The 12639-nt window shown below is 36.5% G+C and overlaps 1 protein-coding gene across 2 annotated transcripts in view; it reads left to right on the top strand.

Moving 5' to 3' along the window:
* Positions 1 to 12639, top strand: part of dacha (dachshund a) — a 134915-nt gene that overhangs the window by 116415 nt on the left and 5861 nt on the right. For both annotated transcript variants that reach the window (XM_053479098.1, XM_053479097.1), the window contains exons 8-10: positions 4108 to 4253; positions 5791 to 5938; positions 8176 to 8322. In XM_053479098.1, the coding sequence (XP_053335073.1) occupies positions 4108 to 4253; positions 5791 to 5938; positions 8176 to 8322 (441 nt within the window). The remainder of the gene's footprint in view (positions 1 to 4107; positions 4254 to 5790; positions 5939 to 8175; positions 8323 to 12639) is intronic.

Raw genomic sequence — 12639 nt, 5'->3', positions numbered from 1 at the left:
CCTTAGACTCAACAGTGCCTTTTTTTTTCTTTTTTTTTTTACTAAGCAAGCAACATTTTTTAAATACTAATAAAATAGAACTCGCTGTGTTTTCCAACATTGTGCAAACACCCAGAAGTCCCCTGGGTTACCTGACTCATCTTGATCCAGTCCTGTTGTGCACAGGTTAAAGAGCTGAAGTGTGTTGACCCAGTATTTCTCTCATTTAATATACAAGCTTAATTGGCAGAGAAGAACACTCATTAAGCCTTATTTTCATTTCTGCATAGATTATTGGTGATTGGAGTCTGTTTGTTTGCTTTACTCATTTATTTATGGGCATATTTGTTAATTTAATTTACAAGTTCTTGCATCTTCCATATTAGTTACGGAGCTCACTGGTATGTTGTGTTTGTTTCAAGCTCATCAGTCAGTCTTCCTTTTGGCTTTATGCAAGTTTCATCATTTTCTAGTTTCTGCTAGACTACTTCCACTTTTGCATTTATTCAACAAGGATGGTCAAGCAGATTATTGTAAAATGTATGCTTTTTTTTATTAGTTCACTACTGTATGTGGGTTGAACTTTCATTAGACCCCAGAGCATCAAGTACTGTATAAGGAAACTTTGCATTGGCTGAGATGTTGGACCAAAATTTGTGTTTTAGAAAAAAGCCTCCCAAATATTTCTTGCATACTGTAGTTGAGTGGTATGTTGGGTATATGGATAAAATATTACTTTAAAAAAGTCTACGTAAACATTTGACACTATAGTCATTTTTTTTCTGCCATCACTCATAATTTAAATTTTATTTTTTTTATTTTATTTTAAATTTGTTCAGATAGAAGCAGTATTGCTACAGTGCCCACTATGAAGCCTCACATTCTTGCTTCAGAACCTTCACAAAATTTAATCCTTTTTGGAGACTTTGCTGCTGACTTTCAGGTCAAAAAACAGGTAAAATACTGTATAAGAAAGTCATCTGCCTTACTCATAGCAACATTTTGTTGCACTTCTGTTGCTAAGTCAGCTATTTTGTACGTGTGTGTGTGTGTGTGTGTGTGTGTGTGTGTGTGTGTGCGCGCGCGTTTCTACAGTTTGACGGTTCTTGGTGATCGGGGTGCGTCTAACTATAAATACCACATTTGTAGAGACATTTGTATTCCCGTCCTTTAGAAGCCCCCTGGTAATAAATTATGGTGAATATAGAGTTAGCAGAGTAAACATCTCTCTCTCTCTCTCTCTCTCTCTCTCTCTCTCTCATTACCTGTCTGTGCCTCCTGTCACATGAGTTATGGCTCCGTCAGAGAATATTTGCCAGCTGCTATGCTACCATGCTATTCCCTCTCCTTTGACCACATGCACATTACTTCAGGTTATATATTGTGGTTTAATGCTAAACAAAAGATATTCATAAGAGCACGGTTTCACGTGTCTCTAGTCAGAACAGTTGCAATATGGGGCTGTTATTCAGTATCTTAAGTCAGGGCTTTTTATTAAAATCAAACTCCTGTTGTAACACACTTTTAAAAAATAGGCAGAGGATCTTGCGCTGAAAATGAGACTAATGATTCTTTACAGATCATGGATGAACAACATAAATACCTGCCTCTCAGTTTTCTTAGTTCTAGTTTGACATGACAGTTAATGCATGACAATTTATGGGTCTCACTTCAAGAACTCAGATAATTAGCCATTGCTCATTTTTTAACATAAATTTTGGCAATTAGGATGCTTACGAGAGTGCCTTGATCTGGATATGCAAATTGCTATGTAAACAAACCTGTGTGTGTGGTTGTGCACCTGACAAAAACACAGCAGCAAAAGCCTGGGCTTAATTATTCCCTAATTGAAGGCCTTTGAATATTCAGGAAAATCTCCTTTAAACACATGTACAAAATAAAAAACAACAAATAGGCTATGAAAGCAGTTCACCGTACTATAGCTCTCATAGACACTGGTGCTCTCCAGCATCTGTTCCTCCATATGGAACCCAGAGACGATCTACTGTACCTTCTCTGAAAAGGCTGACATCATGTCAAGAGTTTTCCTCAAAGTTAAAGTCTTCAGAATACAGGAAGGTGGAGTAAGCTTATCTTCTGATCTTCTGAAATCTTGAACTACAACCCCTTTCAGAACTTTGTGCTTCTCGTACTCTCCAGTCATAACCTGTCTTTGACAAGAATAGAACTGAACTGTCTCACACACAGAAAACAAATACGCACACGACTGTTTTAAATGATAGGCAGAATTGTTGAGGTTTTGGAAATTGTTGGAAAGAGGTTTGCCTGAGAGTTGGTGACCTTTTGTTCAGACTCGAAGGAAAGGCTTTTGTGTTTATTTTTAGGAGTAGAGTAAATGAAAGGGCTTGGCCAATGAATAATTGATACAGTACATATAGTAGGCTAAAAGAAAGAAAAGGAAAAAAGCACTTTCCACCTCTTTTTGTTTTGCTTTATATGTTTAGTATTCCTGGCTTGGGGTGTTTTGTCTTGGGGTCGTTTTTTTTTTTAAACGAATCAAAGGAAATGGCATTTAATGCATGGCTGCTTTCAATCTAGGTGACGTAACTAAGAGGTGTTGTGTTGGAGGTGAGTGCACAGACTTGGTACTGATGCTGCATTGTTTGAGTCACCAGTGAACCAGAGAAAGAGGGTCACATTATTTTGATATCTCTGTCTTTATTCATTTCATAATGAGCAACTTTATGTCTGGAGTCACATAAAGGGTAAAACAGGTCTCCTTCTCATGCTCTTTTTCACACACACAAACACACACACACACACACACACACACACACACACACACACACACACAAGCTTTTCCTTCCACGCACATGCACACACACACACACTTTTCTTTACACACACACACACACACACACACACACACACACACACACACACACACAAGCTTTTCTTTCCACGCACATGCACACACACACACACACACACACACTTTTCTTTACACACACACACACACACACACACACACACACACACACAGATTAATTATTTGTTCATGTTTTGTTTAAGGTGATAGCAGAGATAACAGAGATTCTTTGTAAATGTCACAAGCTGAGGATTCATTGTGGAACAGAATAAAAATGTATTGAAGTGTGCGCTATTAACTGCTTCAATGAAACTTGCAATTAGTTGTGCAGGAGGCCAGCAGGAGGCCAGTGCTTTTAAGAGTATGCCACCATCAAACCCTTTTCTGCTAAGCCAGCTTTGGGATTTGTAGTTCAGTGTACAACAAAGGCTGATGAATCAGTGTTAGTCAGGGTGAGATTGAACTATAAACTGCATTACAGAGGGGCACAGAGTGTAATATGATGACATTTAACTCGGTCATTAATACTGACATTTTCTAGACTTCTTTTATAAGGGGTTAGAACATGCTGCTGAACATCAGATGCATGCACCTTTTCTTATGATCTTAAACCATTATCATGGCTGGACTCAGTCTCACTATTCACCTCACACCTTTGGCTTTCCAGTGTCCCCTGGTGCTTTCATTCCTTTTCTCACCCAATTCGTCTGCCTCATATTCCCTCCATCCCGCCCCAGTCTTACTATCTCCCTCTGCTTCACACTCTTTCCACATGACCTTGATGTGCTGCTCACCACTTTCATGCCACAGCAAAAACTTAATCACACAACGTTAAAGCATTCAGGGGGGAGAAAGATTTTTTCTTCTTCTGCTTCTACTTCTCCTCTTGAGCTTTTACTTCAATGCCCTTTTTCCATAGTGAACAAAAGGGAAAATTTATAGCTGTAGGGACAGGTGGAGAGATGAACAATGGGCCAAACGGAAGGCAGGGTTATCTGGCGGGGAAATCAATGTGACCCGTGATGCACTGCCATCACAATTCCCTCCCCTCCTGTCCTATTTGTCTTACCCGAGAAGGCGCACAGACCCCAGACAGATTAGCCCAAGTGAATCACGACTCCTCCATCTCCATTACCCGTCTTCTTTCGACTTTTTGTGCTTTAAATCTCTACTTTAGCCCATCTTCCCTGTATGTCCAACATACATGGGTGTTCTGTAGTTAATCCACACAGAGAAACCTGGAGAAGTTAGATAGATACTTAACTGACTTTCTGCTGTGTTTGTGGTTTTGTTCCCAGATGAAGCTCAGATAGCCCTGCCCCTACTGAAGTCGGGTTTTGAGAAGCTTCCTCTGGGTGCTCAGACTCTTCCTCCAGGCTTTCCCACTCCATTACTCTTTACCGAGGGCCTGTCATCGGTTGAGACATTGCTCACTAACATCCAGGTACGGTTGCTCTTTGTCCACTTGCTGATTCTTACTTGTGCATTTTTGTCTTTTTACTGTGGTGTGTATATAGTCTGCATAATATGCGTTACATGTACAAAGACCCTTTAGTACTGTCTTAGGTGCAACAGTCCACAACAGTAATGGTGTTTATGTAAAGTCAGATCCTGAAATTTTTAGAACAAAGATAAGTGTTTTGGCACTTGCCCTGTGTACACCAAAACATTAAATTTGACATTAAAAGCTCAAGATGGGAGCGAAGTCAAGGTTTTCAGCTTTAATTCGAGGGGTTGGATAAAAGTGTGGCATTGACCAATTAGGAGTTACCACCATTTTCATACAAACCCCAATTTTGGAGGCTCATAAATAATGGAACAAATGGCTGACAAGTAGTTACATGGACAGGTGAGGCCTGTTTTCTCTTTACTCTATGACTAATCGAGCCTGGTTGTTACATTTGTATTTGTTAGCTGTTTACTTAAACTCGCACATGAGGTCCAAAATAGTGTCTTTGCAATTGATTAAGGCCATGTTTAGGCTGAAAAAAGAAACCCCTAAGATCTGTCTATATATAGCAAATATAAAAAAAATATCATTTATAGCAATCTATCTATATGTAGCAAAGTCATTGTGAGTTACTAATACATCCGTTTAAAACATTCTTCAAAAGAAGGAATTAACTGGCAGGCTCAGCAAGAACAAAAGACCATAAAAAACAAATGAAGTAGATGACAGAATCATGTCCATGGTGAAGAATATCAAGTCAAGAACACCCTTGAGAAGGTAGGGATGCCATTATCAGAGCCTACAGTTATTAGATGGATTTATGAAAACCACTGGTAATGCACAAGAAAAGAAAGGCCAGAACAGACTTTGCCAGAAAACTTTGGCAGATACTTTAGACTGAAGAAATCAAAGTCATACCGTTAAAGTTATACCAGGATGATGGGAAGAGAATCATCCTAGTATAACTTTGGTATAGTATGGAAAGAAAGGAACAGCTCAAGATCCTAAGCATATTACATCATCTGGTAAATGTGAAGGCAGTGCTATGGCACCAGAAAAAATGTATAACTGCCAGTGGAACCAGCTCACTGGTTTTAATTGATGCCAACAAAAGTGGCTTTCTGAAGTGCACAAGGCTATACTGTACGTTCTGCTCAGATCCAGCTGCAAAATCGATAGGATGCCACTTTATATTACAGATATGATAATGACCCAAAACATGGAGAGAAAACTAACCAAGAGTTTCTCAGAGCAAAAATACAAGCATAGTTTGTTCCCTAATTTATGGTCCCCCCAAAAATACTTTTAATGCCACACTTCTGTCAAACTTCAATTAAAGCTGAAAGTCTTGACTTCGCTCAGTTCTTCGTTAATTCATTTGAAATTCATTGTGATGGTGTACAGAGGAAGAAAGCCAAATTATCTTTATTACAAAAGTTATGGATCTGACTGCATGTATGTATGCTTTCTTTAGAGTGGATTTTGAAACCTTCTTTACTGTGTAAAGGTGAGGATTTTGTTTTCGGTGCAGGGCCTGCTGAAGGTGGCAGTGGACAATGCACGTGTACAGGAAAAACAGGTGCAGCAGGAGAGAAAAGAGCTCAAGATGGAGCTATACAGAGAACGTGAAATGAGAGAGAGTCTGGAGAGACAGCTCACTTCTGAGCTCCACAGCCGAGGTACATACAGGCAGGGGTTGTTTTTCTGTGTTTGTGTGTGTGTGTGTGTGTGTGTGTACTTACATTTTTTTTATGTCCAAATGTCTGAAATATATAATGCATAATATTTATGGAAACAAACAGTAAAAATCCAAAAGCCATCTATTTGATTACATTTATGTAGGGGAGGCAGTAAATGAAAGCCAATGGAAAAGCCTGTTAACATGGTAGTTTTTGTTTGTAGTAACCTAAGGAAATCCTTAAGGAAAGCATATTTATATTTAATATTTACCGAATAGCTGTATGCAGTATTATTGACTAGTGCCCTATGGAATAAGTAAGTTGTAATAAATAGCTGTTGGATTTAACATTCTGTGTGCTTACAATAATCATCGGTTCAATGCAGAATTTCCTGCAATAATTTAGGTAACAATTACCTTCTTTGTGTTTACAGTAATTTAATGACTTAATAAATTTATCAGTGACATCCATATCTATACTGCAGAATAATTAATAAATCTTTCCACAGAATGAAATGACTATACAACGGTAGTGTGCTGCCAAAAAATATCTCTTAACAGTTGGATTTATTTCAGAGTCGACTGCTACCATTAACGCCAAGAAATTAGGCCAATTAGCCTCCTGGATAACAACTCCTACAATATGTACAAACACTTTAATAATTTCATAGCCACGGCTCTTGCTGCCATACAAATTATTAATATACAGCTCTAAATGGTGCAGGAAATTAAGGATTTGGTGATTTAAATGCATGTAATTAGAGGTGTGAGGAAGATGTGATGGGGCAGGGGACAGAGACGGAGTTTGTTTGTGTGTGCATGTGTGTGTGCGCGCATGCCACTGTGCATATATGCGTACGTCTGTGTGTGTGGGTCTGTTTTAGTGTATTTTTAAGAACTGTTAATTGCTGTGAAATTACACACACACACACACACACACACACACACACACATACAAACACGTTTATGTTACTAAGAGAGGACTGTCACTCTACACTCACCAAGAGGGGAACAGGGTTTCTGTTTATTTTGAAAAAACAAAATTGACATGTAAAATTTTCTTTTAAGGTATGTTTTTATAATATAACTTAAAAAAATGTTTTACATTTTTTTTTTTAAACATATGCCACTGAGTGACTTCTACAGTATTAATCCAAGAAGGGACGTCCATAGACTGTAGAGTAAATGTCTGTGAAGACGCAGAGACTGTTGTCACACACCTTTTCTGACTTTATTTCCATGCAACTGTAAGCTTCTGAACATTTACACATAATCACTCCTGCACAAATATTCAGACTGTATATATAAATGGCCGTTATGATTAATGGCCTTTTTTTAACACATGCCTGAAAATTTGTATTTTTATTTTATTTTTAAAAAACATTCCAAGTGGGGAGATGTGTAAAAAATCTGAGTAAAGTCTACCTGTATCTAAGAGGGGACCTCCATAGACCAAACCAAAATACATCAAAACACACAAAACAACAAACACACACAGTTTATGCTTACATTTGTTCAACACGACCAAGAAGCCGAAGAGAAGTGCTCTTGCCCCACACTGCGTGAAGTCGATGGAGATGGTGTTAGATGAAGATGTTCTTTGTATCTACAAGTTGAAAGATCACCCCGTTGCAGTTTAGGATTTTTTTAAGACATCTATATGAACTGTTAATTTTTACAGTAATTATTCTAATCTAATCTTAAATAGTATGATTATTTCGGTCAAATCATTGTTAAAATATATTTTATTTTTGTTCATTGCCTCACTTAGTTGTTTTTGGTTGTTTCTATGACCAAAAAAATTATAAATAAATAATATGCATTTTTGCAAAGTCATTCCAGTATTCTGCTTATGGCAAAACTTACCCTTTATAAAAGTAATGATAACTTTTGTTCTACCCGACATATCCAAAAAGCCAAATACACAGTCTGAAGCCTCTCCATCAACACAAAGTGTCCATTTTGCTTTTTTTGCTGGCACGTACAGTATCTGTGCTTTTTGATTTTTTTATTTTTTTTTTATTTAACTATAGTCATATTAAAATATGAAGCTGAGAAGTGCAGTACACCATAAACTTTAACTTAAAATGGTTAAGACTGCAATGGGCTCCACGGTGTTGTGCATCTAGTGATAATTAAGCACTTATAATAATTATAATTATTTTAATAATAATTAAAAAAAAAAACATTTTATTCCACTCACTTTATTCCGTCTTGCTTTCTCCAACTGCTCCACAGCTACTATCCAGAAGCGTCTGAAGAAAGAGAAGAAGGTGAAGAGGAAACTGCAGGAGGCCCTGGATTTCGAGTCAAAGAGGAGAGAACAAGTGGAACAGGCCCTTAAACAAGCCACCTCTCCTGAGAACCTCTGCATGAGTCTTAATGGTGCGCCTCTTTTCTCTGATATCTCTCTTTAGCCCTTTCTCCAGCTCTTTCTCTCGCTTCTGTAGGAAAACGCTGTTTACATGCTTTTTTGTCAGATCAAGACCTTTTGTTTCAGAAGCTGACTTCCCATAGTCCTCGCAGGCATTAGCAGAAGTCACTGCATGCAGATTCATAGTTTATTTATAATAATGACAGTGATTAAATGTTTGTATATAAACACCAGAAGTGGCAAAAGTACACAAACTCAGTACTCAAGCAAAAGTACAAGTATGTACAAAAATGTACTCCACTATGAGTAGTATTACTTAAATGTTTCACTTACGTACTAGGTATGTGCTCTAAAATGTACTGTAAGTACACAAGTTTAAGTACTACACAAATAAACATATTTCTGGAGAGCTTTCTGACTGAGTTACCGATAAACAGTATTTTTAAGTTTTCTAAACAAAGTTGAAGTTTATGTTGTTGATGTGCATCAATTCCTGCAGAAGTCTAAAATGTTTGTTTTACCAGAATGTAAGTATGAGGAAATAAATACACAATTCATTGGCTGTGTTCAGATGCTTTACAAGTTGACATCTTTTTTTACACTAATTATATTAATTAACATGGTTGGACAGAGAGGTGTGAACATTACATAAGTCTTTAAAGGACATTACAGCTAGAACGTTGAATAACTGTCTGCATTGGTTTCTTCTTTATTCATAAAACGTACCATGTTACCGTGAAGCAAGTAGCTGCTCTGCCATGCTTGTAGTTTTATTTCAAAGTATGTCTGTTTGGGTCCTAAAAATAAATTGTTGTTTAACTTTGTTTAAAAAAAATAAAAGGTTTCAGCGTCCAATAGTGAGTGCTGTAGTGACTGGAAATATGTCTTGGGGGTAAAAAATCAATTCAGAGAAATGTAATTTATTTATTTATTTATTTTACATAAAGGCAGATAAAAAATAACACTGAGATATTATTAAATGACTTGATATTAATTTATATATTAGTTGATATTATTTGGAAAAAAGAAAGGTTTTGTCTGTGCATTGGTCAGAATTTGCACTTTTAATGATATTACATGAATTTACATTCCATACATCTAGCCAAATTACTTATAATCTTATCCTTAACAAGTGCACCACTTGAGATGCTTGAACAAGGAACCAAAAGAATCAGACAACATGGCAAGGACACTTGCCGAGGTAACTATTTTCCCTTTGGTGCATAAAGTCATCCGCGCTTTCATAATGTCCTACCAGTCATTTCTGTAAACGAGGATGGGTGGGATTTTTGGGAACCCTGGGTACCTGTGTTTGTGATCGTAATCTGAAAAGTAATGTTTAAATATTTAAATGTATTTATTTATATATTTGAATAATAGGTAGACTGCCGATTTGATTTGACTTGAGGCTTTAAAGCAGTGGTTCTCAAAGTGTGGGGCGCGCCCCACTAGTGGGGAATAGAGATATGACAGGTGGGGCGCAATGAACGGGAGGGAATTAGTGGAAAATAATAGGAAAGTACCTATTCTAATTCATGCTTTTCTTTATTGCTTTTTTTAATCTTTATTTTCTTTAACTAAATAATGACACACAAAGAAATGGATTATTAATACAAGTAAATTAAAATAACATCAGAGAAAAAGTGGAACCATAGTGCAACAATAACGGTTTAACGTCGGCATGTTGATTGCAGAGGAACAATATATAAGGAAACATTCGGTATTATATATGTCATTTCATTTATTTCAATGTGTATGCTGATGTTTCTGTGTTTTTGTTAAACATTAATATTTTATCAGGCAGTACTAGTCTGGCATTTCTAGTTTCTAGTGCGGCAACAAAGTTGCTTTTTGATCCTTCAGGCGCTGAACAGAAGGGAAGATCAATATCGTTCTACGCTTTTTGTTGGTGTGCGCATTTTGCGATGATCCCTAAATCACTCGTTGCGCCGTAGAGAATAATGGTGTTTATGCTTTTAAACATGTATAATTTAAGGCGGATGTAGCTTAAAGACAATGTAGAGAGGAAATATATCTGGGTATCTTTTTTGCGGGTTTATTCACGCAGCTATTAAATTCGGAGATGCGAATATCAAACTAACTTTACCGCCGTCACAAACAGGTGTTATGCACTAAAGTGTCCCCCTGCCACGGATTGACCCCCTACATAATCTCGATCAAATATTATATTAGGACATACATTCAAAGGTTTATTATTATCAAATATATTATTACTATTATAATTAACCCTAGGCACGTGACACTCGTCGAGACGATTAATACAAATCCCCCAAAATGATTATTTTATGGCACATTTATTTTGCAGGGGTTTGTCAATGTACAAATAACAAATTATTTATCACAAATTACACTAAATATTGTTTGTGGTGAAAAATTACAGGAAATTATTTTTATTATAAAATAAGCAATATAAAAATATACATGTGGTATATGAAAAAATATATAATTTATATATTTTGCCCCCTATACAACCTTTTTTTTATATTGCTTACTTTATAATTAAATTCATTTGTTATAATTTGTAATTTGTAAACCATAAACCTATGAATTTAGGTGGGCAATCCGTGGCCTAGGTCGGGGGCATTTTAGACAATAACACAGTAGCGTACTGTATGTAGTGAGCATAATAACATCAATGGATACATTTGTTACATGGACCACAAATAAGCAGGTGATTCAGCATCATCAGCCCAATCAACCAAAGATCCAGCCGAAAGGAAAACATGATGAAGCCTATGTTGCGCTTGAATTCATGGTGGGGATGGTGAGGGCAGAGGAGAGACCTCTGTGTGTTTTGTGTCTTAAACCGCTGGCAGCAGACAGCATGAGACAAAGTAGGAAGACACTTATCGACAACATCTTTTTTTGAAAGAAAGCTCTAGATAAGTGACGAAGTAAGCCTGTTATAACAATTGCACGTGTATTTTAGTTTTGAACTTGGTGTTATTTGATCTTATCGGTTTAGAAATTGATATTTCAATAAATAGTACACTTGGCCGTTTTCGTTATCATTTTGTTGACAAGTGGGGCTTGAAAATTCGCCCACCCTCTCAAGTGGGGAATGACAGAAAATGTTTGAGAACCACTGCTTTAAAGTATTAATAACTACAAAAAGTATAAAATAAATACTAAGCTATTATGTCATTTGTGTTGTTGATTGTTAAATGTGATGTCTTTTTTCCTGTTAATATGTTGCTCCACACTCCAGTCAATTAAATGGCAGTATTACACCAACTTACAATAAATTTTAAAAGAAGAGGAATGCGCAATATTCTTGCAAAATAAGAATAATTTTGCCTCAGCTGGTTTCCATAGACACTCAAATGTTATTTTTGACAAAAAGTGAGTTTCAGGTATGAAAAATGCATTATCTGAGCAATATTTCAACTGGAGCAATAACACACATTTTGGGGGAGTTCTGAGACTCCTAAAGAAATAAAAAATATATAGGACCTTTAAGGGTTAGGCCATATTCTGAGTTGATTTACACAGGTCTAGTGCTGAATTATTTCCAAAAATGTACACATTGGTATTCAGCCCTCACACCTAACAGTCATGACTGGTTTATAGTTCTGCACTAAAGCATATTTCATGGTGATGCTGGGAGAGGAGGTTCTGGCTAAGCATGCAAACACTGACAGGCTAACTTGCATTTATTTTCAAAGCCAACAGCACTTTGTATACAGTATACTGTATGTTCAGTGGTTTGTGTTAAACAGCTTTTAGGCAAATGCCAAAGGGTTGAGGCAAGGCGTAGTGTCTTGTCTTCCTGAGGGAGAATAAAGGGGTTTTGGCTTCAGTGGTGTTGAAGGGCAGGTTTTTTTTAAATGGATAGGGTGTTCAGAGAAAAGTTTATATAATTATTGTACAGATAATTAGTCAGATTCTCACTTAATTAAAGGTTAATTAACACTAGCACTGGACTTTAATTGGATGATACGCATACGCATAATTAATTATTAGGGTCATACTTCTGTAAAATGAAAAGATGAAATTATGATATATTATCTCATTTTCATCTTTTGATTTTAAATCCAATTTTTTTTTATTTGCCTAAAGTATAGAAACTATCTAAGAGATCCAGTGTAAATAATATATGAAATAATAGTATTCATAGGAGAATCCTATTTATCAGCTTTATAGATGCTGAGTCAGTTTCTTTGCAGTAAAGCTCTATATCAGAGACATTTAGCAAATTCAGTGCCTTTGTGGACCAGCAATGGTTTTGTAAAATAAGGATGCAATATATAGTTTATTTAAATTGCAGCACATCTTAAAACACTTTAATGATGACTAACAATAAATAT

This window comes from Clarias gariepinus, chromosome 19 (genome assembly GCF_024256425.1).
Source record: "Clarias gariepinus isolate MV-2021 ecotype Netherlands chromosome 19, CGAR_prim_01v2, whole genome shotgun sequence".
Lineage (NCBI taxonomy): Eukaryota > Metazoa > Chordata > Actinopteri > Siluriformes > Clariidae > Clarias > Clarias gariepinus.
Note: the sequence above shows the minus strand (reverse complement) of the source record. Positions and strands in the feature narration are given on the sequence as shown.